At 35.9% G+C, this 27,635-nt stretch overlaps 1 protein-coding gene across 3 annotated transcripts; it reads right to left on the reverse strand.

The window, feature by feature from the left end:
- Positions 1-1,424: 1,424 nt before the first annotated feature.
- Positions 1,425-27,635, reverse strand: LOC140148217 (uncharacterized). 3 transcript variants are annotated; one of them, XM_072170085.1, is made up of 12 exons: positions 27,424-27,635; positions 20,193-20,511; positions 19,519-19,703; positions 18,136-18,213; positions 15,970-16,101; positions 14,406-14,888; positions 13,598-13,719; positions 12,747-12,941; positions 11,733-11,832; positions 10,575-10,751; positions 9,408-9,746; positions 1,425-4,689 (listed from the first exon to the last, which is right to left on the reverse strand). In XM_072170085.1, exons 2-12 carry the CDS (start codon positions 20,449-20,451, stop codon positions 4,591-4,593), a joined length of 2,169 nt encoding a protein of 722 aa, XP_072026186.1. In that variant the 5' UTR covers positions 20,452-20,511; positions 27,424-27,635; the 3' UTR covers positions 1,425-4,590. The 3 variants fall into 3 exon arrangements, with proteins under 3 accessions (XP_072026186.1, XP_072026184.1, XP_072026185.1); XM_072170083.1 differs by having other exon boundaries at positions 15,970-16,176; XM_072170084.1 differs by having other exon boundaries at positions 15,970-16,176; positions 27,420-27,635.

Genomic DNA, 27,635 nt, shown 5'->3' on the forward strand with positions numbered 1-27,635 from the left:
GCATCACGATTTTTACTGTGATTTTTAAAAACCTATGAGTGTTTCCTTTCAAAAACCGCAAATTACATTGATACCTCTGTTTTACTTCTTTCCAATAACATGTGTTAAAAAGGGGTAACGTAGCTCACAGCGCTTTTGGTGGAAAGTGCAATTTATTTTAGAATTACACAAAGACGCTTTTAATCACTAAAAAATAATGTTGATAAACAATATGATGGTGCGTTATCTAATTAAAAACAACAAATATGTAAAGAAATCGCATTTATTCAAAGAAAATATTCAGGGTTAGATGTGACACTTGAGCAGTGGAAACGCATTTTGAGCGATTTTTGAGCCTTTGCAAGGGTTAATCAGGCTGAAGAAAGCATTTAAAGTATGGAAAACTATATATGTCCGTGTAGATCTCGTTGAGTTCTACCAGAAAAACAACATATTTGATGCCCTAAATGCTCGACAAAGTGTTTGTGGACCAAAGAACGGAAAAAAGGCTATTGGCACCGGATTTTGTAGAATGAGCGGTATGTGCTTACTATCGAGCGCTTTTGAAAACATGAAATTGTAACAAAGTCCGGCGCTTTACCAACTGAGCTATGGGGTTGAGACACACATTTGCATTTTTACTTGTTCGTATATAACTATATGTAGCGATGCTTTGCTCAAATCCCTTTACCCTTTTGTGGATGGGGCTCTTCATGTTTGCATGTTTTAAAAGCACTTGATAGCAAGCACATATGCTAACTATGGAGTTTTTACGGTACCAAAGTTACCAAATGTAACAAAATAATCTGCTACTGCATGGTGTTCAGGCAAATGTTCAGTGTTAGTAGCTAATTTGATACTCAATCATATAACCTAGATCTCAAGCCCTCTGCATACTTTTTATTGATGTCAAGTAGTTGATACAACAAATATTCATTATTCAATATATTTTTTCCAGTATGTTTAGCTCTAACGCATGTTTGTTTTACATAAAATCAATAATACATTTCCACCACCAGACAGACATTTAACATCAAATGTGACACAATCTGGTTCATGGGGGCCAAAGGAGGCATTTTTGAAAATTGAGTTACTGCAATTTTTACATTATACATACAATAGTCTATCATTTACTGAAAACAGCAAAGGTCTAGCATACTTTGTTCTAAAGTTATGCAGTTTTTTGATGTCTATTTTCTTATGTATTTTATTGTTTTTTACTCCATATTTTTACCTTTATCTCAGTTTCAAATTTGCCACCTTTGGCCCCCATGGACCAGATCGTGTCACAAATACAATTGCCTATCCATCCACAAACATTGTGTTAGAAGATGAAAATGAATTGCAATAGATTGAATAATGAATGCTTGTAGAACAAATATTCTATGTTGAAATCATTTGGAGTACATTAAATCATGGCCCTTTACCAATACTTTTTATCAAGCATTATGCATCAGTGTTTTCATCAAAGCTGTTTACAACATGTTGCATACTTTCTTTTCTGAAAATGTTTAATAAATGACGTTATACAACTCATTACATATATTATATATTGTAGCCCCAGTATCCCACACATGCAATATAATAATAATATATTCACATCAATTTTAAAGTTACAAGTTTTTCTGTGTAACTGTAAGTATGCCTACTTACGCATTTTAACAATGGGTACACACCACTAGATATCAATATAATGAACATTATAGAGTGGCCAAAAATGTTTCTATTGGATGTATATTGGATGTTTATATATGTATGTATTGGATGTTTATATGTATATCACAGTCATCTTTGTCCAGCATATCTGTGTAAAAGTATATTACCCAGCAACATATATACACGAGGTTGGGACAGGAAATGGAAAAATATGCACTTGAAGTAGTTGTTATCAGAGCGACATCATACTCATTTATATTGGTTGACATTTTTCTAATATATACCATGGGTACACCACTAAATTCTCTTGTGGATCATTTTCAGAGAAATAGACTTTTCACTAACACAATCAGTATTCATTAAAAAATGCTACTGGCATCACCTATCCCAAGATAATAAAATTATTGAATGGTAGATTTTATAGGATGTGGGAGATTTAAATTTATTCACATATATATTTTAATACCGTAAAAACTTGATAGTTAGCATATGTGCTTACTATTGAGCACTTTTGAAAACATGAAATTGTACCACAGTCCGGCGCTTTACCAACTGAGCTAATGGGTTGAGACACAAATTTGCAGGTTTACTTGTTCATATGTTACTATGTGCATCAATGATTTGCTCAAAACCCTTTACACTTTTGTGGATGGGGCTCTTCATGTTTGCATGTTTCAAAAGTACTCCATATCAAGCACATATGCTAACTATCTTTTTTAAAGTTTTTTACGGTATAGTCATGGTGCAAATACACATTCAAACCAGGCATTCAGTAAATATAAGGTCCAAAACTTAGTTCCCCCCTAAATACTTTTTTCTTACACAATTAACCATTGTGACTAAATGCAATGATGTGTAACGCTATAAATGGGTCCACAGGGGTCAAACAAATAGGGCTACAAATATATACATATCCTTTTACTTTTTTACATTTCCTAAAATATATTTCGACTTATTTTACAAATATTAGGGGGCACTTATAAGTTGTAAGTTGTGGACACTATACAGGCTATTTGAAAATGTTTGAAGAGTAAGGTAATTGATTTAATATTTTTGGTATTTCACACACTTTAAAATAAAAGCAATATTTCAAAGACACTAAACCTAAATTGAAACAAAGGTGGTTTCTAGAAAAGGGTAAATTTATTTTGTTGCAAAAGCCCTTACATCCACAAAAGGTGCAATATAAAATAAATAATAAAATAAATAACAAGGTTTGAAAAATGTACCAAACCTATTCTCTTAGATTCTATTCATCAACACTTGATCCAAACCCAAATTGAATCAAATTGAACAAGTAATACTTGCACAATTAAAAAAAGCTGTTTTTCTCAAAAAGTTAAAAAGTGGGCTTTTGCAACAAAGGTCTTCATATGCACTATTGCAAGTTCTATGTCAAAGCACAGTGATATTGCCTTAGTGCCCTTGGTGTTTTGAACAAACTCAATCACCTGTAACCAACTTGTAAAGGTCAATCCAAATTAGTTTGAGTCAGACTGGAGGACAACTTTCATGGCTTATTGAACGCCAGTGAAGTGTGCTTAAAATTTTGCTGATTGTTTCTTACCTCTGCATGAGATAGATTTGCATTCATTACGTTTTCACATTAAAGTCAGTTATAGGGCTGCATGTGGTATACATTAACATCATTATAAGTTTTATGTATACTTGGCAATTTTCAACACAAGCATAATCAAAGAGATCTCGAAGCGATGTAGTGATGCAATAGGATCACAATACTTGCAAAACCCTGACCTATACTGTAAACAGGGTTGCTGATTTTGCTTTAAAAAAAAATCAAAAATTTTATTTTTTCAAAAAAATCAAAAAGATTTAAATCAGGTTTTTAAAATTGAAATTTGATGTTTTTGATTTTCCCCCCAAACAAATGACATAATAGCTAAAAGTGGCTCTCAGCACAATGAATAACAGTTGGCAATTCCAATTATGAAACAAATAAGTCAAACAAATCAAAAAAATCAGGGCAATTTCCATGACAAAATTCCATACTGGTAAAAGACCTACGAAGGGTTCTTAAAGTTACTTAAAATACAAAACATCAAAAATAGGCTAAGGCTACGAAAAAAAGAAACCCTGTTCTACGGGCGGACGGACCTTTCAAGTAGGGTCGGTCGGTCTGCCTTTTTTTTTTAATGACCCAAAAAATCACCAAAATCTGTAAATAATTTGCAATTTGAGAAAATACCAAACAAAAATTTTGTTCCTGAAATTTCCTAATTTTGGGTCGGCATTCATTTGTACAGGAAATTTTTTTTCCCAATTTGTTCAAAATTTGGGTCGGTCGGGCCCGTAGAACAGGATTTTCTTTTTTCGTCGCCTAATGCAGGTAATTATTTAGCCAGAACAACATTGAATTGACCATAATTAATAACATTGAAAAACATTATTTAAATCAACGTGATCAAATCAAGCAACCCTGACTGCAAAGGTATCAGAAAAACAATGAACCTTTACATAGTACAGTAAAATAATTGACTGCCTCAAAACTGGGCAAAAAACCTTCACCTTGGCTGGCTGCACTGGTATATCATCACCATTCTTTATGATAATTGTTCCCATAAAATAAATGAGATTCAGGTTGCCAGTGGCAGGAGACACTTATGTTCACTATCAACATTGAACAGAGGACAGCCATATGATAAGCCACCAATTAATATTATGTCACAGCATTAGATACAATGATTGCACTTTCTGAATAGTGTTGATATTAACATTATATTACAGATTGTTCTCTACACTGTGTCAAATTGCAGACAAGCTCACCATAATATATCACATAAAAGGAGGCAGGGTATATGAAACAATATATGTCGTTGTCGCAAGATTTGATTCTATTAACCAAACCATACCAAAGCTTTTACCTTGCAAATATGGTGCTTATTCCCGCATTTTTCAACATGCAGCTTTCGTTGTTACACACATAATGGCTTGTATTTACTGTATACAATCTATCATGTGTATTTGTAATGTATCCATATCTGGAAACTGCTCCATACACTTGGGACAAGTCACATTGCGACCTGGCTGAAGACCCTACAGAAATGAAAACAAAAAGGAATATTTAAAGTCAAAGAATTGATATAAATAAAAGTAGTGATAGCTTATCTCTTTCATAGTACTGGTAATAGTATATCTCTGGTTATATCTGGACATACAAGCATACAAAGACACCCCACCCCCTCAACATGCCTGCCACACATGCCCCCTCTATTATTTGCCATTTGCAACACATACAATGCAAATGCATACCAACCATCCTCTTACCGGGGTGTGTTCATCCCTGCACACACCCCCCCCCCAGATACATACACACACAAATTGACAAACACTTTACAATAATTAAGCTTAATGCCAGCGGGCAACCTGGCATTATCAGTCCACTCGTACCTGTTACTGGCTCAACGGCTTACTCGGCAATCTAACACAAGATCATTTACTCAGCACCAATCATGCACCAACATTTATAAGTTCTCTTACGTGCCGAGAACAGTGAGAGACTGGAATGACCTCCCCCACAATATAACTGAAATCACTAGCCCAGAACCAGTTCAAAGCAGCACTACACAGCTATTTCAAAGCAAAGGAAACCATACGCAAATTCCTGCTTGCCTTATTCCACTTGGGATGTTAAGCAGTATCCGAGAAGAAGAAGAAGCTTGATCCCTCCAATCTTTGTATCATAGTTAAAATCATTCAAACTTTTTAATTATTTATTTCAACTTTCTTTATACAGGGTAGCTCCTTCAGTGTAAAGGCACTGCTATTCTTAGAGGCATTGAATTTACATTGATATTACATAAATATTACAAGAAAAATATACATGTACAATATACTAATGAAATTACAAGAATCAAGAAAATTAATACAAAAGTAAAAATCAATGAACAGTGGGGTTTGTGAGAGCTCTTGATTTAAATTCACTTAGGCTCAAGGAAATATAATTAGTGCGAAAGTGTCAACATCAACAGAACTATTCCACAGATTTGCTGCTCTCGTCTGAAACAATCTCTTACCAGAGTTATTGTTAAATTGAGGAACAACAAGTGAATTGGAGGAAGTACCTCTTGTGGCATGATCATGAGTGGATTTGGTAAATGAAAATTTGGAACAAAGATAATCAGGAGCTCTACCAGTAAGGCATTTATATAACATAATAAGAATATGGTTATCCCACCTATTATCTAGTTTGAGCCACTTGAGAGAAGACATCATCGAATCAATATTAGTTCTGATATCAGCAGAAAGAATAATTCTAGCAAGGTTGTTCAAGAGAATTTGTAACTTGCTTGAAAGAGTGAGTGAACAGTTGGACCAGACATGACTGCAATAATCAAAATGTGGCATGACAAGAGAATCAGCAAGCTTTTTGAGAATATAATTTGGAAGATAATATTTAACACGACGAATAACACCACAACGTTTAGAGACATTGGAAGCAATTAAATCTATATGATGTGACCATGTCATGTGACTATCAAAAATAATTCCAAGATATTTGAAGTTGTCAACCCTCTCAATAATCTCACCATTATAAATTAAAGAAATATTTTGGTACTTACTGAGATTTTGAGGAGTACCAAAAAGCATCAATTTAGTTTTGCTGATATTCAGAGTGAGGTGGTTCTTTTTAAACCAGCTGGCAATTTTACACATGTTAAGATTGAGGCTGTTTTGAAGACATAGAGGATCTGATGAGCTAACAAGCAATGAAGTATCATCAGCATACATTACTGTTTTACATATAACACTATCAGGCAGATCATTTACAAAAATAATAAATAATAAAGGACCTAATATAGATCCTTGTGGAATTCCAATGTTAATTGGTTTTAAATCTGATAATGAACTACCTACTTTAACAGACTGCATTCTATTTTTGAGATAAGATTTGAACCAGTTGAGTTCAATGTCCCTGATGCCAAATTTCTTGAGCTTATTAAGAAGAAGACTGTGATTGACAGTGTCAAAAGCTTTCTTAAGGTCAAGAAATATGGCACCAGTTACCTTTCCTCATCCATGTTCATAAGAATAAAATCTTCAACATCAATAACTGTTGTTGCAGTGGAATATTGAGAACGAAAACCAGATTGAGATGGGTTAAGAAAATTATTTACAGACAAATAAGAGTACATTTGATCGTGAACTGCACGCCAATTATTTTAGAAACAATACTTAGTACAGAAATTGGACGATAATTTTCAACATTAGATTTACAACCAGCTTTGTAAATAGGAACAACTTTTGCATTTTTCCAATCAGAAGGAAAAATACCAGTAGCTAAAGAAAGATTACATATATATACGCTAGTGATTTACAAATAATAGGAGCTGCAGTTTTTAATAATTTGACATCAATATCATCAAGTCCAGGAGACTTGTTATTTGAGAAATTCCATATTTGATCAAAAACATAATCAGCAGAGATACAATAGAAATTAAATTTATAACCATTATAATCATGATCGACACACAAATTATTGGCTTGAATATTATCTTCATCATGAGAATTGAATTTACTAGCTAGGTTAGAACCAATAGTAGTAAAGTAATCATTAAAAACATCTGCAGTATCATTATCATTAGTAGTTACTTTATCATTAACTTTAATGTTAGCTACTGAACTCTTATTTTTACTGGGAATAACCTTCCTTAGAATGGTTTTCCATAAATTCTTAGAATTGTGTAAGTTATTTTCAATTTCTGTGTTGTAGTAATTTTTCTTAAGAGTTTTGCGTAAGTTATTGACTTTATTGCGAAGAGTTTTGGCTTTATCCCAATCAAGTGGATCATTAGTTTTATGAGCTTTATCATAATAGAATTCTTTATCTTTAGTAAGTTTCAGGAAGTCAGTAGTTACCCATTCAGGGAGATATCCTCTAATCTTCTTTTCCCTAATTGGGGCATGATTATTACATACCTCGTTGAACATATCAACCCAGACTGTCCAGGCAGCATCAACATCTGAGTAACTAGTAACTATATCCCAGTCTTTATTTTTAAGTGAGTTAATAAAATCGACATCATTGAAATTTTTATATGAGCGAGATTTAATTAATTTAGGAGGGTTTTTAATTTTCTTACTTTTACGCATACAACAAAAATCAATGAGTGATCACTCAAGCCAAGATGATGTACTCCATGAGCAGTGATCATGTCAGGGTGTGTTACAAAAGCAAGATCTAAACAAGATCTTGTTTCAGGAGTAATTCTAGTAGCTTCAGTGATCAATTGAGTAAAGTTTGAATTCTTAGCCAAGTTTTTAACCTTTTTGGAAAAGTTACTTTTAAATAAATCAAGGTTAAAATCACCAACAACTATAACCTCATTATAATTAGCCACAGCATTCTGTAATACAAGATCAATTTTAGTTAAATACTCAGCATTTGAACTAGGCTGTCTATAAACAGTACCAAGCAGAATTGGTTTAGTACAAGGCAAATTAACTTCAATGAAAAGCACTTCAACATCATTATCAATACTTATATTAACTTCTTCATTGTAATCAATACCTTCTCTTATATACACAACAATACCACCATGTTCCATACCAACACGGTCTTTTCTATATAAATTGTATCCATCAATAACAATTTCATTATCATCAATATTAGGTGTTAACCATGTCTCAGTGACACATAAGATATCAATATTATTTGTGAAAAGAAAAATTTGAAGATGATCTGTTTTGTATCTGAGACTCTGAATATTAATGTGACAAATTTTTAAACCTCTATTCAAATGACACTTAAGATCAATAAATTGGCCCTCACTGAAAGGAAGTTCATCTAAACAAATTTTGGTGAAGCAAGAATTACAAAGCCAATTTGAGTGGTGAATAGAATTAACTTGGTCAATATCAGTACAATCATAGTGAAAGTCAAGAGAACATTGGGAACAAGACAATGAGTTGTATACAAATACCTTCTTAAAACATTCCCCACAGGTGGAGGTTTTAGTGAATTTTGACACTAATACAATCATTTTAGAAACATTACTAGAAGAATTGACACTTATATTGTGATCATGAGCAGATAAATTGGTGTCGGTACCAGAACAAATATTATCAGAACAAATAGATGTACCAACATTATTTTGAGATAATTTAGCAATGGTGACAGATTTCCCAATTAAGGTCTCTGAATTGCTTTTACGATTACATTTACAAATTGAAAATGATGAATGACATGTGTCACAAGAGTGGGAGGAAACATTATTAGTGTAATTATCTGTGTTCTTAAAATTAACATTAACATGTTTTGAAGAATGGTCATTATCAACCACAGTATCATCATACACATTAACATCATCACAGTAAAAAGAACTATCATTATCATTTTCCACATAATCATTAGGTGAAATACCAGACATTGAGTTGTTTAAGTCATTAGAGCAGTTACCCTTGTTGAAATTTGCAAGTAAAACATTTTCAATACTCAAAATTCTTTATGAAGTCTGCAAATTTTTAGAGTTTTATTACATTAGTTTACAAAGATATCATTGTGATCACAATTAAGAGATTGCCAAATGGAATCCAAGTATAAACCATCTGTACTGATTTATGAAGTCAACACAGCTCAGGTAGAAATTCCTAATCTTTTAAGGTGAAAAGCCATTTTTGCTGTGATTGCCACTCGCGCTCAGTGAATCACCTAAATTACTTCCACTGTTAGACAGGGATGGTTTCTATTAAAGTATTATTCAGCATTCTGCACAAATCTTAATAATATGACAACCTTGATTTTATCTACTCACCATATCTCTGTTTGCTCCCGCCTGATCATTGCTATAGAAATCATTAGGTATGCCCATGGCATTATTATCTCCATATGGTTGAAACGTCCCCCAAGGATCCATACCACCTGTATGTAATAACCCATAGTCATCCTGTCCTTGCTGACCAGCCCCTGCATCGCCTCCATGTCGACGTTGCATCTCTAATACCCTTGGTTGTGCCTGGTTAGCGGCTTCTTGCTGGGCATTCTCACATTCAGCTCGTAACGTCTCCAGTTCATTCAGTAACACTTCCTTGTCTGCGTGGGCTTTCTCTCTTGCTGCTCTCTCTGCATCAAAGTCAGCTTTGTAGACCTCAGCCTGTAGTTAGTAAATAGCCAATTATCATTATAAATTTCATGTAACAGGCACAGACTTTTACCCCAAATTTGTGCCCATCACCCAGTTGCATAGCGTGAGTCATCATATGTGGGGGGGCATCGATACTGCCATAACCTTATTGTAAAATAAGTAATAGAGAGATTTTTCTGAAAATGTTTAGTTAGTGTAACTGCTGCACAACTTCATCAATTAGAATTATTAGGTCAATGAACTCATCTTTACAAAAATTACCATAAAACAACTCAAGTATGTCTTTCTGTAAATGACCATAGAATCTATATCTCTGTTGTCCCTTCAAATTTAATATTCAGAATAGAATACATGATTTGGGAAAGGAAAATAGGCTTCTTTTGACACCAGCCTGTAGCATGGTAGTGCAGGTACATAGAAAATACCAGTCCCAAATAGAAAGTTTCACCGGCTTAATAAGACTGGTGTCTTATTGAACAGATTAATTGCTACCAGCAGCCAATCAGTATCTAATTACAGCAGACCAATGTACAGCAGTTATCAGCCCTATCCGTCAGGCTGCTGTTGAATCAGGGATGACTCCTTTTGTAAAGTTCTATCTGATGATCTTTTTCCCCATCAAAATGCTATAAAATAATGCAGAAACTATTCTTATTTCAGCAAAATTGGATTGTTAATTTGGCAAAAACAAGAATTATTTTACATTTTTTTTTCTCTAAAATTTTCTACCCAATGACCACCTTTTTTCATACCCTACAATGCCCCTTTTTTAAACATAATTTATCACAAATTTACTTCCCATACAGGAGTGCCAGGTTACATCCCATAGAGACTTACCTGAGCTCTGAGTACAGGTATTGTTTCCAAGTCATTCTTCATCTGTTTCATATCCTCTTGGAGTTGTTGATTCTGTTCATCCTTGGCTTTGATTGCTTCCTCAGCAGATAGAAGTCTTGCAACAAGGCTATCTTGGTTTTCCACAATTTCACGTTGCTTAGCAAGCATTGGCTGCACCTAAATCAATCAAAAGTTATATTTTGACATTATCAATGGAAACAAGCTGAAACATCCATATCCATTATCATGTAGCTTAAACAACCCTTGCCTATTTTTTATTTCTCTCTTGAAGATATTGTGACATTAAACATTAATGTTATCATTTATCATGTTTATTGCATCCATGCAATAAACAAAATATTTATAACAAATGCCCCCCCCCCCCCCTCTTTTATCAAGTTTCAAAACCTGTTGATTTTTAGTTTGTTTGTGAGGCAACCTTTTCACAAAAAGTTGGTTAATATTTTGTGCTGTTGCCTGTAGGTACTTGTAGGTACACCAAATTCAGCATGGAGTGTCCTGTTTCAAGGGCCCAGGGACAATTTATCAGTGTTGTATTAGGCTCAGATTGTTTAAAATGTGGGATGCACTAAAGCTGTAGAAAGCACTTCTTGATTGCACATTGTTGTTATTGTTGGAACAAACTCAGGATCTTGAACTTCTTCTCTGTCTATAATGATAAACCTTTAGGCAGTGTTGCCAAAACATTTCAGTATCGGGCAGGGCGATTGGCTTGCCAGACCATGGTGAATGACTCTCAAGTAGCCAAAAGACACCTTATACCAGATATTTGGATGGTTATACCCAAATTTAGAAGATAAATCACCGAATTGGGTAGAAGAGCACTTGATTTATTAAAACTTAAATACTTACTGACCAATCAATAAATTGTCACAAAGCCCATAATTATTGTAATTTGGATATTCTTCAGAGACTCAAATCCCTTATAATTTGGCTACATAAAAGGAAAATACATCAAAATTACTGCCGCAGCCTGGCACTTTAAGAAAGTTGTGGCACGCTTTTCTGCAGCAAGCAATATTCAAGTAGCCCAATTCGGTACCTAAGTCGCGGTGTTGGCATCACTGCCTTTATTAGGTGTTCTGTGCTTAATACAGCATCATTATAAATTAACTGTCATGATAATAATTAGAGTACCTTTTCAAATTTGGCCCGCAACTCCTCATAATTACGTGTCAGGTTATCATAATCTCCAAACAGCTGGTCGTATTCTTCCTGTAATCTGTCAAGTTCAAGTCTGTTGAGAAAAATAGTTAAACCGATGCGGTAAATCCCTTATCCTGTGAATAATTATCATCACAATTAAATGATTCTTTTGTTTGTGTAACTGTCCACTCAAATTGTTCTTTTGCCATCTTTATTTGCCAAGGGATAATATAATTAGCAGTAACAATCAAGAAGTTCTAAAAATGTCTCAAACAAAATTTAGTTTAAATTATTGATGTACCATAGATTTTTATATTTCTCCCGATTTTTTTTTTTGGCGGGGGGTTGTATTGTAATGTATGCCATGAATAATTTGTTTTATCCCAATCTCTTAAGATAAAAACACCAGAGTACAAACATTTGGCAATTTGCCTGAGCTACATTTACAATACAACAAGAATGCAATTTCAATGTAATATAAATGCATCAATATGACATGTTTTCTGCGAAAATCAGTCAGAAATGAATGGGTTTAACTGAAATTAATATTGGGTAAGTAAACTTTGTTACGCATTGCATAAGTTCTTTTTGTTTTTGTTTTGTAAATATAAGAAATGGTCATTTGGCAGGTTATCTTGACTTAGAAGTAAATCTGTCAATTATATTACTTGTAAAATAAATGTTGGTATTTATATACAACCTTTCACATGTGCACACATGTACCAAAGCACTTTTCATTTATTCCGCTGTCATTACGTCAGCTGCCATACAATGCTCAATGGACAATATTCATAACAGCTCCCCATGCACCCCTGGGTCGAGAGAGGCAAGTAAGGTAAAGCGCCTTGCCCAAGAGCACAACATGATGGCACCGCCAGGCTCGAACCAGCAATCCACCAAGCAGAGCCCGTACCGCTGCGCCAACGTGCCGCTGCAGTGCCCCTGTATTGGCCTTCATGACAAATTTTGCCTGACTTGAGCAATTCATGTGACATAGATACTTACTGTGAGTGCAATGCCTTCTGCTTTTCACCCCTATACATGGTATCTTTCTGCTGTAGTTCACCTGAATGAGTCTCCAGTGACCTCTTTAAGCGATATATTTCCGTTTCTAGTGTATTTACTAACTCAGTGTTCTGATCCCGCTCTTTCTCCATATCATCATGGTACATTGTTACCTTAGTTCTGAGTGCAGCAATTCTGGAAATTTGAATGGATACAATAACGAAGGTAAGGATGAGTGAAAATTAGTGAGCACCAACTTGGTACTCACCAGCTTAACCTAATGTTGCATTTTTGGACAAACCGTAACACTAACACTTAGAGAAGTATTAATTGGTGTAAATTAATAGATGTATGACAGATATGATATAAACTAAGCATTTATCAATCACAGGCAATGATGGTGAATGTTTAAAAGTTGAAATTTATCGAAGCAATGCACATATTAAGCTCTCGGTCTTCACCGAGCTGGTAAGGAATTCATGGAGTGTTCACTTCTGCTGAAAACACTTTGGGGTGTTTATTTTAATACTATTGTTTATTATCCCCCTGAGCACTACCTGCCGATCTAACATTGTCTCTGGTTGGTCAATTACATGATATTTTCACTTTAATCACCAATCAGAATGGAGCTTTGCAAATAATTTACCCCATTTTTTGGTGTGGTGAAATTATTCTAACAATGTTACTGATTGGTCCAATTGATAATGAAAATTTCTTTTAGACCAATAGGCAGGTAGTTCTCATGGGGTAAATAATACTCCTCTTCATGCAACAGTTTCCATGAGGGTGTGATAACAAATATATTATAACAGCATCATCACACACATAAATCCTTTCTATTCTATACTTACTCTGCATGTAGGTTGTCAATTGTATGATCTCTATCCTTTATGTCTGATTCCTTGGTGTTCAATTCTGCTACAAGACTTTTGACTTGATGTTTCAATTGGGCACCACTGTCATGACGTTCCTCCTGCAATAGAATGGTTAAGATGGTAATTGGTAAAATGATAAAAATATAATGGCAGGCTGGTATAGCTTCTGTTTGCATTCTTAAATCCTGGATGCAATTTATTTAAAAAAACACCCATTATAAGCTGGGGGTTGATCCATTGCACATAACTGGTAAATACCAACACTACAAATAGCCTTTATATAACAGGTTTGCCTCTGTTTCCTACACAAACATATATCATTTGGGAAATGGAATATATAAAGTTAAATATTTTGCAGATTGCAAACATTTTTTGTTTCATTTGTTATCAGTGTATCTGTATATTTTCTCTATCAGTCTTTGAAGCCTTCTATTGATCTATATTTGTGCTTGATAGGCTAGTGGACCCAACTTTTTTGGATTTAGTGGAATTCCTAATGCAAGACCTGTTGCAGTGTCACATTTCTTGCACATTTTGGATATATGCTTCATATGAGAGCTCAACCATGACTGATTTATGCAAATACCAACACATTTCTTCAATTTTCTGTCCATAACAATATTGGTACAAATGTACATGTATACTGTATAATATAGGCAGATCAAGTTAGCCTGTAGAAAACATTCACATTTATCCTCTTTTCAATATCTAGCTAAAAGTGCTTGAAAATGACAGATTAATATCCATTTCTGTATCAAAATTATAAAAACAACTTCATATGTACCTGTGTTGCCGTAGAAAGCTCGTCAATTTGCTGAAGCAGATCATCCACCACTGCCTTATGCTTCTGATGGATCTCAGAGACTTCCACTTCATAGATTTCACTTCTTTCCATCAACTGACGAGTAGCATCTTGAAGATCAGCTTCCACTTTCCTTGCATGAGTACGTTCTTCCTTAAGCTCTGCAGACACCTTATCTGACCTTTCTCGTTCATTCTGGAGTTGTTTTAAGATATCCTGGTTGAATCCTTGAAGTGGACGTCCATCAAATTCCTTGGAGTCATGCATCAATGAAAAACCTTGTTCCTCTTCTATGAACTCGCCTTCTGATTGACCACTTGGCAAACTTTTGCTATCCTGTCGTGGTCTTCCTTCATCCTCTTGCAAGCCTGCGACACTTTTTTGCTGTTTATTGTCTAATTTCTGTTGAAGCTCTTGGTTCATTTTCAGTAAATCTTGCTTTTCCTCATCTTTTCTTTTGATTGCCTGTTAGAAAGAAAATTGATGTACAAGTATGGAAAATAAAAATTTCATAATAATTCAATGATATTGTATTATGTTTACTTTTTTACGTCAGCTTTGTGCCTCTAGTTTTATCAACTCATAATCGTCGGGCCTTATAACATTGCAGATTAATATCAATATATTTTATTTTAAGAATTGTCTTGTGAAATCTTGCCAGAAGCATCATAAATTATTAATTCAAGTCCTATACTTTATCTAGTTTCTTTAACACGCACAATATATAGACCAGACATAATTTTGAGCTACATAACATCACTGGGTCTACTTACCATGTAGTGGTAAAAGCCTAATAACTCCCGCCGATTACTATAATATGTTTTTGCTAACACTCATAACTTATATAATAGACTCAAAGTTTGTAAGAACACATTGAACGTACAAAGGTCCAACCAATGGAAATGGATCCCTTCTATCCCATGTAGTGTTGGAATGCACCATATACTCATCATCACCATATGTTGATTGGTGTGGAAAGGTGAGAGGTACATGGAAGAGGAACACTGAGGTAACACTATTATAATTCTTAGTTTCTAGTGACTACATGTAAATAGTACACAAAATATGGTATCAAAATCATATTCCAGGCATTATGGTAAGAAGAACATTCAAATTAGGGGAAGTGTTTAAACTAATTTTTTCTGGGATTTGGCTATTCCATTTAAAATCCACACTAAGATCTTAGATATATCTGTCACAGGGGGACTGACAATTAACACATTAGGCAGATCCATTTGAATTTCATACACCCTCAGCTGAGAAAGAATCTTCCACAGAGGGAGGGAATTTATTATAAGCTAGTTAATGTGCTAATTCCATTTGAAATTCATACTCCCCTGTGGAAAATATTTCCAAAATCTTCCACAAGGGTAGTGTGGATTTTAGATGGAATAGCCCAATGTAGTCGTAAGAGAATTGAAAAAGGATCACGGTTCGGAATCAGTGAAGTGGGTAGAGCTGTAAAACAATATTCCAAAGCTATTCTTTTTTAATTGCACCAAGGTGCTAATAAAGACTTGAGCCAGAAAGTGTAAGTGCACCTCACCTGTTGAAGACGTTGAAGTTCAGATGCATTCACCTTTTGCAGGGCCTCTTCACTCTGCCTCCCAGCCTCCTCCATCTGTTGCAGTTCTCTCTTAATATCTCCTCTAGTCTCTTGCGCACTCTTGAGGTCCTCCTGCATTTGAGTCAAGAGAGATGAGGGTGCACTACTTGGTGCATCAGAGGTGACAGGGCGTGATAAAGCAGCAGCCTGGATGGGATGAAATATTGGCAAGGATGCAATGGATAATGCAAATATAGCATGCAAGGGATTACAGAAATAAAAGCAACCAAATATAATGAAAGTTCCAACAAACATGCAATAGATGGGTGGGGGTATATATTTTTATAGTGGTTTTGTCAAGTTTCAAATAGCCCTAGACTCAGATCTCAATTTATTACAACCAAACTAACCATGTTTGAATCCGGATCAGCTGGGGTTGATCGATTACATCAATACACATTATCATAGACACCAAACAAAGCAGGATTAGAATTTTGACAAGAATCCAATTACCATTACTTGATTTTTGTGATGCATGCATGAATTCAGAATGCCACTCAGTTTCACTCAAAAAACCTGAAACTGTAATAAAAACCTTAAAAAGCATGTGAATGCAGGCCAAAAAGCCCCAAAACAGGATGAAAATAAATAAAAACATGGAAATTTGGACTAAAAAACCTGAAAAGTGGCATCTCTGAATGAATTGATTCTTGTGCAGATCTATTCTCTTACATAGAATTGTGTGAATCAATGTTGATTCCTTTGCAAAAGTAAAGACATATGTGTACATCCATATCAAAACGATGCACTTGTCGGCTGCTACATGTGTCTCATTTCACATAAAAGCTAGGAATAAATACCAGACTCATCTCCAAAGTGGAGGTCACTTCAAATCATCCCAAGTCACATGGTTTAGGAATACAGAGAACATTCCTTAACTATGTGACTTGGGATGATTTGAAGTGACCTCCACTTTGGAGATGAGTCTGGTATTTATTCCTAGCTATTATGTGAAATGAGACACATTTATGAGAAATGAGATATGGTCAAAATAATTGGTAAATTCTGTTGTATTTTATATTAACATGAAAATGGTCATTTCTGAGGAACTGCGAGTTCAATTTTGATGGCACATTCAGCACAATTTCACTGTAAGTATGAAGATTATACATGAGCAAAGAATGGTAAATGAAAAAATAAGTATGTGGAAATGACTCCTTTTGCTTGATTGTTACACACATAAAAATACAGTGGCAGTGCAAAGTTGGGAGATGTAAGCAGAAGCAACATGTTGTAGCAAATCAATTGAATAGTTTGCTTAATCAGCCAACCATTTCTGATTTATGCAAGTCATACAATTGAGTCTCAAATTTCTGACTTTAAGAAATAATTACCAATTTAATACATTCATTTGTACAATATATATATATATTATCTATCAAAACATTTTCTATTATATTACAAATTGGAAAATCTTGTCACAGAAATTTCACAGTAAAATTTGGCAATTTTTTGGATGCAGTAGCGATATGATTGCTTGTTTTATACTGTACTCAAAACAGATGATATGACTTGATAAGGTCTTCATAAAAGTAGGATACATTTTGTATATCATGAATAGCAAAAGATAAGTGACATGATCAAGGGGAATGAGTCGGATGTCGCTTAAGTTTGTTCGGTTTATAAAAGGCGGAAAAATAAGACTCATAACACCATGTATTGATATAGAATGGCATGCACGCAGTTGGGTGCAATGCTTACGCTAGATAGCTGTGTGTTGCGTAATGCGTGACTGGCACATGCTTATGTGAATTTACACGAGTGTGAAATGGGACTTTATTGACGCACGCAGTAATAAAAGCCGAATAATTTCCGCCTTACATAAGCCGAACAAACTTTAATATTGTTTTTGAGATATTGGCAAAAATAGTGTTCAAATTCTTTTGTTTTATATTGTTTTCAGCCACTGATAAATTGCTCATAACTTGGTAACCAGATGTCCGATTTTGATGGGATTTGCATCAAAATGTAGCATTTGTAAACTGCCAGAAAATGATGTAAAAACTTTAAATTCCAGCAAAGACATGTGAACCAGGTGATATATTCAGACTTTTACTGTATCTACATGTAATATGCCTAGTATTTCACATCGTAACTAATACATACCTGGCTCTTCCTTAGTTCCATTTGCAGTTGACTGATTTCTTTCTGATATTTTTCCACTTTCAATGTGCTTTGGTTGTCCTGTCAAAAGAATCCACACAATCATGTTAACAAATTAATATGATTCATCTAGTTCTATCCATGACTTCTCTCTAGTCCGGAGGGTCGCTAGTCCAAAGGTTCTCTAGTCCGAAGGGTTGCTAGTCCGAAAACCAAATTAAGCTTGCTAATCCGAAGGTTCTCTTGTCCGAATATAGAATAAGGATGAGTGTTGTATCAAATTGTATCAAATTTTGCCAAAACTCTGGGCCTCTGGTATAAAAATAGATCCACATTCCAACAAAAATTTGTATAAATATGGGTCCACTTTCAGAGCCTCAGAGGAACATCCCTACCAGAGAAACTTGAATACCCCTCCCCCTGGTCAGGCACATGTTTCTCTCACTTTGTGACACATAAAAATGGTGGAATCCCAGTTCTCTGGTCTAAATCAATGGTTGTACCTCATCGATACCTGTATATGGACTAGTGCCGTCATCGACATGCCTTATGTCGACATACTGTCGACATCGTCACGTATCCCGACATGTCGACATCCAAAAAAAAATTCTTAAATTTTTTTTTTTTTTTTTTTTTTTAATTTTCAAAAATATAGTTATAAGCCCAAAATTACTTGTTAGGGCTCATATTGAAATTCCCTTACACAGGAAGGTGTGCGCCATCCTGCAGCTTTCCTGTGCTGGCCTTCTTTTGTTAAAATCCTGGGCAGGGTGTATCACTGATGCATATAATCCATCCGTTTTATGACCGAGCTTTCCTGAGGCGCGCGCTTAGCGTGGGGAATCCTGCCTTCTTTCTGTGTGAAAACGTGGTAGGGTATTTCAATATGAGCCCTTATTCAAAGTTGGAAACCAGAGAAATACTGCTACTAAAAATTTAAAAAATACCAATTTTGTTTTACAAAGTTGGATAAATTTGTATATTTTGATTACCATTGCTTCCATTGAACAGTCAGGGACACATTGAATTAGTATGCATTGCTAGCTGTTCAATAGAAGCAAAAGTAATTAAAATATACAACTGCATCCAACTTTGTAAAAAAAAATTGGCAATTTAAAAAAAAAATTTTGAGTAGCAGTATTTCTCTAGTTTCCAACCTTGAATAACAAGTCATTTTGGGCCTATAACTTGCTTTTCTGGCCAAAAATATATTTTTGTTTTAATTTTTAAACATTTTTAAACATTAAAAAACGGTGCCGACGACAGCACTAATATGGACAAGTATCTTCATGTATGGCATATAACATGCACATGTAGAACAGTGCTGTATTATTAAAAGTAAATGTATTTAATAGGCCATGTATGTCCAATCCTGAAATCAAATACCTTTTCAAGAATTTCCTTTAGTCGTTCACTTAGATTCTTGTTCTGTTCTTGGTAATGAGTGACAGCTTTCTTTGCTTTCTGATGCTTGTCTTTTAAGTCTGCATTCATACTATGTTGAGCTTCCCTCATGGTCTGTATCTCAACAATCCTTGACTGCATCGCCTTGTTCATCTCTGTCAGCTGACCTGTAAAGTAGAATATTATGACAGATAGTGGAATAAATGTATAGCTGTAAAATGTACATTGACACACCTAGTCTGAAAAGATTTTTGTTTGGTTTATTGTTTTTCTTTTTCTCTGGTTTTGAAGTTAGCATAGGTGTGTATGCGTCAGTGTTTGCCTGCAAACGAGGACACACATGGGACTTTCCATAAAAACAAACACCGTCCTTAGTTTGCGGAGGTCTGCAGTAGGTCATAATTGCATCCCGAATGCATTTTAGAGGTGTCCTTGTGCATTACAAATACCGACCACAAGCATATTATGTACTGTACCAAACACAACTATACACATAAAAAATCTGCCATGTTGGTCCATGGTATGTTGATTAAACATTGATCCAGATGTCTTCATTTTGATAGCAATACACAATTAGATCAGCCATTGTCGGTGCAGACATGTACATTTGTAGTGGTGTGTGTGGGGGTGGGTGGGTTTCCATGTGCACCTCTTACCTTTCAGCATAGCATTTTCCTGTTTCAAACCATTGAAAGCCGTCATCAAATGATCTGCATTCATCATCGTTGACACCTCACCCCCATTTGCAAATGGTGTAGCCAAAGCATTGACCTGGAAGTCATTAGGTGACCCTAAGTGGGCACCCTCGGAGGGTCTTGGGAGAATCACAAAATCAGATCCTTCTGATGACGAACCAGAGCTTGGTGGTGTGTGACTTCCAGCATCTTTATCTGCAGACAATACTGCTGCTGCCATGATGATGCTTCGATCTATTTGTTTCAGATGGATATGTTTTCTTCGTAATTATCTACATGCCTGGAAAAGGTGAAGAATACCAAAATATAAGTGGCGTGATATTGAATTGCAGAGAGACAGGTTTACTTACTAGTACATAAAGGAAAACCTTCACTCCGGGCCTTCACTCAACCTATTATCAAAGAATTTATATGACATGTAGAATATCACAAGTCGCCTGGTTTAGAAATTACTGAACAAAGGCTAGGCTTCAACAGGTTAAAGACACCAATATACCATTTAGGGCAATCTTTCAATTTATTTAATTTTCAATACTGGCTCTGCTTGGCTTTGTGCCATATACCGGTATATCTATCTATACTAATAAAATAATGAGCGGTCTCTCTCTATCTGTCTGTCTATCTGTCTATCTATCTGTCTGTCCGGCTATGCGTTTATTGCCGTGCTTGACGCATCGCGCTGAAATTTCGCATATAGGTAGGTATTGGGAAAAGCATGTCGGCCATGTGGTTTTGAAGGTCATCGGAGGTCAAGGTCAAAGGTCAAAATTTCAAACTTTGTCCGATCGGGCCCAAACTTGGTGGGTGGAATCCTTGATAGGAGGGGACTATAATGCGCGAAATAACATTGTGGTCATCCGAGGTCAAAGGTCATTACGGAGGGGGTCAAATTTCAAACTTTGTCCGACCGGGCTCAAACTTGGTGGGTCGAAACCTTCGTATGAGGGGAGCATGAAAAACATTATATGGAGGTCATCCGAGGTCAAAGGTCAAAGGTCATGGATTTCAAACCTGTCCTATAGGGTTCAAACTTGGTGGGTGCAATCCTTGATGCGAGGGGAATATATGCGCAAAACAAAATTGAGGTCAACCGAGGTCAAAGGTCATGTAGGGGCTAAATTTAAACTTTGCCCTATTGGGCTTAAACTTGATAGGTGGAATCCTTTGTATCACTGAGGGGAGCATGAAAAATTGCACCAAGGTCATCCGAGTTCAAAGGTCATCTGGGGTCAAACAGTATCGCTATCATGCCAGTGCTCTCACAGCATCTGGGCTCTCACAGCCGCAGGTGCACTAGTACTAATAAAATAATAAGCGGTCTCTATCTGTCTGTCTGTCTATCTATCTGTCTATCTGTCTGTCCGGCTATGCGTTTCGCCGTGCTTGACGCATCGCTACCAAATTTCGCATATAGGTAGGTATCGGGAAAAGCATGTTGGCCATGTGGTTTTGAAGGTCATCGGAGGTCAAGGTCAAAGGTCAAATTTTCAAACTTTGTCCGATCGGGCCCAAACTTGGTGGGTGGAATCCTTGATAGGAGGGGAATATAATGCATAAACTAAAATCGAGGTCAACCGAGGTCAAAGGTCATTACGGAGGGGTCAAATTTCAAACTTTGTCCGACCGGGCTCAAACTTGGTGGGTCGAAACCTTCGTATGAGGGGAGCATGAAAAACAGTATATGGAGGTCATCCGAGGTCACAGGTCAAAGGTCATGGATTTCAAACTTTGTCCTATCGGGCTCAAACTTGGTGGGTGGAATCCTTGATGCGAGGGGAATATATGCGCAAAACAAAATTGAGGTCAACCAAGGTCAAAGGTCACGTAGGGGCTAAATTTAAACTTTGCCCTATTGGGCTTAAACTTGATAGGTGCAATCCTTTGTATGAGGGGGGCATAAAAACAATTACACCGAGGTCATAGGTCATCTGGGTCAAACAGTATCGCTATCATGCCAGTGCTCTCACAGCATCAGGGCTCTCACAGCTACAGGTGCACTAGTGTTATAAATATGTCCACAGCAAAGAAGCTACAAGCAGGGTCTTAGCTAAAAACTGAGTTTTGTCCAACTGTTGCTTCTACAGCCTATTGGTGGTTCAAAGAGAATAAATATGTGTTGCTATGGCCTTATTATGAAAATCTGGTCTAATAAAAAGGTCAATAGCCTTTCACAACACATACAATATTAATATAATGTAGTACATTTTTGTATCTGTCAAAGGCACTAATTTTGCCCATCCAAGGAGCAAACTCCCTGTCTAAAATGACAGGCGGCTATAGCCAAAATAACAAATTCTCGATCATGAGAGGATGTACCTTCTGCGTCAGCGTACTTTTCATAGAATAACACGATTGCGCGACCTGCATGACCGAACCTTGACCTTGCCTAGCAACGACCGTGTGATTGGTCAATTCTCAAAAGCTGTGTTGCACCGTAAGCGCCGGTATTTGCGTAGTACGCTCGATGCAAATAATTGTGCGTACCCAAGTTGGCTCTCATGATCGAGAATTAATTATTTTGGCTATAGCTAAGACACTGGCTACAAGATATCACATGAGCATCACCTTTAATAATTAAAATGAGAATTAATTCCAAACAAATTGCCTAGATGTACAAGATGAAATTCATATCAAGTACCGGTACCTCATCACAGTGTTAATAATTTTCTGTGATGACAGCCAATAGATAGCTTGTATGATGTTGTACCCATAATTTCAAGGATGCAGCCAAGTAGCTCCACTCCTATCCCAACCCTCCAACCCTTCAACCCCCCCCATCAATGCATCAAACATTAGCCATAAAAAAGAAGTTTTATCATCCGTTTATATTTAAAACTTTTCTAACTTCCTCGCGAATTCAAATGTTGCCATACAATCAAACTATTGATTTCAATTTCCTTTCACATTTATGAATCATACAGGTATTATGGGAATGATTGTACATATCCATGTGTGTATACAATGACTAAGCTACATACCTTCATGTAAATTTTATACTTCCTACCTATAGAAAAATATGTAAACTCAGAAATGAAGCTTGTTTTTATCAAAATTTCCCATAATTGAATGAGCAACACTATTATCGTATTATATTATCTTTCACACATGTAAAGTCTGAAACTTTACTGGACAAAATCTGATTCAAGTTTAAGCTTGATGTAAATGAACAATTTAGGCAAGGAAAAAAAAACCCTGTTCTACAGGCCAGACTAACCCAGGTTTTCTGTTTTTGAGATTTTTTTGTATTATCTGCCAGTAGAACAGGTTTGTTGTTGCCTAATGTTAAAATATCTGTTTACATTTGTTTACTTGAAATGTGTTTCAAATTCTACATACATGCGTATCTGCATACATGGAGTTGATTTTGCAATTTACTTGATATTGCACACTAGGAAAAGGTATGAAAAATTGAAGGTCAGATTTGCAGTAAAAATGTATTACCAGAAATGGATGTTTTAACTTTGAATGAGCAAGACCGATACCAGCATACACTTTTTGTTTAAAATGTAACAATTTTTCTTTGATCATTTCACGTAATATGTTGCCCACTTAACTGTGGAATAAACATGTAGCTAGGCCAAATGCAAAACAAAAACATCTTGATGTTAAATCTACTCTAGCTTTTAGGCTTATAAGCTAATAATATAGAATTGGATTGACTGTCAACACACAGGAAACATCTATTATAGGCAATTCATTATCATGTACTGTACATAGTACACATTATGCATGACATACAGTTATTTTGATTCTTGAATATCAATGTACTTTGTAATCAAGATTACCAAGACTTTACTTTCAAAAACATTTATTTATTGTAACAAACCTTTTTCAACACATTCATAAACTACACTGGAGGCTACAAAAAGCTCACATGCTCATGGCTTGCTATTCCTGGTCTTGTCCTCCTCTTGCTAATTGCAATTAAGACCAGCATTCTTGTTGTTTATATTATTAAAGTTTACCATAATATTATTGGTGCACAAAAAAAATACCAAATTAACAACCACCACCTTTTATTTACTTAAATTCCAAAGTTCATGATGTTGTTGGACATGTTTTATCAATATTATGATAACAGCCCGGGATAATATGCACCAGGCCTTGTCCTTTGAAAATTGAAGAATGTGTGCAACAAATCGCACACCTCAAAACATTTAGGCGAGCTGTGGGTGTGCTACAAATTGCACGCCTGAAGAAATTGAGGTGTGCTGTTTTGTGGTCATGAGCTCTTTTGGATTACACATTGAAAGAATGCTTATTTCGGGTGGTTAGGATTGAGTCTTTTATATTAAAGGTGGGCAACCTGATTAACAGCCTTATCCCCCCCTCCCACTTTACCCCATCAAAATGCAGATTTTGGTATCAGGTGAAAGCTCATATTTTTCTCGTTAACATACTGAAATTAGGTGTTCCAAATCGGTATATTTCCGGAGAAATTATCAAAAACTGTTGAATTCTAAGTCTCAACTGTGGTAAATACCACATCTGAGACTTTAAAATTCAACAGTGTTTTGATGATATCTTCAGAAATTGAACTGGCCATAACAGTTCATTCACAGGTAATTTTATGATCTACTAGTCTAGTGGAATATGGCTGTCAAATTCTGCTTACTTTACCCTTTCAATCTATCTCATGGAAAAGTTCAATGAAATGTTTTTCTTTATGGCACTGAAAAAAAAACATGGGGGGGTGACGGGCTTTTACGTAATACTGCTGGCTGCTGCTATAAATATCAGTAGGCTATAGGTAGGTCTACGGGGTCTAGTAACTTTGATCTGAATGCTGTTTTGCTTTGCTGAGATTTCCATCGTAATAGGGCCTAGGCCTATTTTGCATTAAAATTGTTTTCTAATTTAATAATTCAACGCTAAATTCAAAGCGAAATTGATTCCTTCAAAAATCTGTGGTAAAACACAATGAAATTGAAACCTAGTTTGGACTAGTTTAGTTCCCGAGACCCCCATTTTGGCGGCTGATCAGTTCCCAAGACCCCTCCTAATGGCCGGCCAATCAGTTCCCAAGACCAGCACACCCCTACCAAAAAAAAAAAAGTGAGTGCCCCCCCACCCCACCCCGGGTATACATTACATGTATTCATCTCTTGTGCCTTCTTCGGAAAAAGGAAATCGCATAAAATGGCATACAAGGCATCAAGGAAAGGAAGTTTCCTATTGAAAGACAGAGATAAAAAGACTTTACCGTGTCTGATCATGATGTCACTGTCAATCAAATTCCCTACGATCCTTGATTGGTTTATAATAGCACGTAAAAGGAGGAATAGCAGAAAATGGGGAAAAATTATGTACTTTTAGTAGGCAAAAAGCCACTTTTCTAGGCATTGTTGACATGGTGCCTTGGGAAAGAAAGTTTCCTACTATAAGACCTAACTTTTGAGATGGTTTGTATGTTTGAAGGTGCAAAATTAACAATATACGTCCAGTTATACCGCCGCGTTCAGCAAGTCATCATCACAACACTTGTACACAGGTGCAGGTGCACTTTGTCTTTCATTATAGACCTAACTTTTGAGGGGAGGAGCTAAATTACAGGGAGTGGGGATGGGTATTTTGTGGGATGACTTTTTGCAGGGAGGGAGGTGGGTTTTTGTGCAGCATACATGTAGATGTGTTACTTTTAGCAGGGTACAGGGCGAGCTTTACTTGCAGGGTACGTTACTAGTTACTTACGGGGTAAGTTACCTGCAGACGGGAATTGTCGTGCTAAAAATGACCTCTAATAAACGCCCCCGTTTAGAAAATGCAACGCCCCGGGTATCTTATTGTCAACAATGCGCTATAATTTTTGAGAAAAATGCAAAAATAGGCACAAAATTGGCCAGGGGTATAGTAATCCCTTAAAAGAAATTCTTGAACACATTGCAAACACTTTCTTTAAGCTAGGGTAGGGCTTTGGGGAAATAAGAAAAATATTAGGGGGCGCTGGCCGATTTTATAATGTGTTCAAGTTGACAAACACTTTGCAAAATTTAGCAAGTTTACACAGAAATGAATGGTAAAAAAATAATAATGACCTCCCTCACCGATTTTTGAAAAAGTCCGGACGACATACATGTTATTTTCTTTACTTGGCCTTATTATATTCTTTAATTTTTTTCTCGTTTAAAATTTGACACCACTCCGGGGGTCATACATGTACATGTATGTAGGTTTTAAGAACGCGTATTACTTGTTGGGAGAGAAATTAGACAAAATAATGCACGCACGCTGATGATGATGCATCCAATGCATGAGCCCCGGTCCGAAGGAAGGAGTGCATTAGACGCATCGATATCAGCGCAAGTGCATTATTTTATCTAATTTCTCTCCAACAAGTAATATCATGCGTTCATTTAAAACCTATTTCATACACAAGAAGGAAAAAAGCACATGATTTTAGCTGTTTTTATAACAAAATTGTCACTTAAATGTTGGAAAATACTCGAGCAAATAATATGCATCTACCCGCAAGTGCCCATGAGACACAACCAATGCATGGTTATTGGTTTGCCTTTTTCCTAACGTTTGCTCTGCATTGGTTCTCGCTATTAGTGTATAATAATGTTAAAGCTTATGAAGTACCTTTGTGGCATTTTGAGATATGTAATTTCTACCAAAAGTAAGTAAGACTAGTAAGATAGGCCTACACTATTCAATGCTAAAATAGAATACCATTTCATGGTTGAGCAAAAATGCATAAAAATACAACAGCCAGGCAAGTTGAAATCTGCTATATAGAAAAATTATTAATTTAAATTTGTGTACATCGTGTAACATTCAACTACGCTTGTTACTCCGCGACTAATCATGCTGATACACGAGCGTACAGCGCTACTCTACGCCCCGGCTCTACGCGTCCATATATGCATATTGCGAGGCTATCTGCCTACAACAGCTTTATACTACGCACAGCCACGCAAAGAGTATGTTCCACGATGTACACGAATTAAGTAATTTTTTAGTATAGTAATAATATTAATAATAATACCAACAGCTACGAAGCCTGACAAACATTGAACATCAAAACAATCAATGATTAATTATACACATGTATCACCATGATCACCTGACCATTCATTTCAAAAGTCTTTGACGGAAGTTGGCATTTTTCAGTGTTTTTTGGCCTGTTTTTGCCTAGCTGGCTGAATACTTTCATTCACAGTGATTGCATTTTAATTTTAAGCTTACTTACACTCTGAAATCTGACCAAGTATCCTGGTAATGGAAATCTGGTAATGGTATGATGTGGTTCAATAGTACCAGTCGTAGGTGGAAACGGATTTAGAAATATTCTATTGTCATTATAATGATTGCAAATACTGGAATTTCCATAATTGATATTTTCAGATGGGGGAATCCCCAAACCATTTTTCCTTTCGTCATACGTTTTCTGTTGGTTCTCTT

This window comes from Amphiura filiformis, chromosome 3 (genome assembly GCF_039555335.1).
Source record: "Amphiura filiformis chromosome 3, Afil_fr2py, whole genome shotgun sequence".
Lineage (NCBI taxonomy): Eukaryota > Metazoa > Echinodermata > Ophiuroidea > Amphilepidida > Amphiuridae > Amphiura > Amphiura filiformis.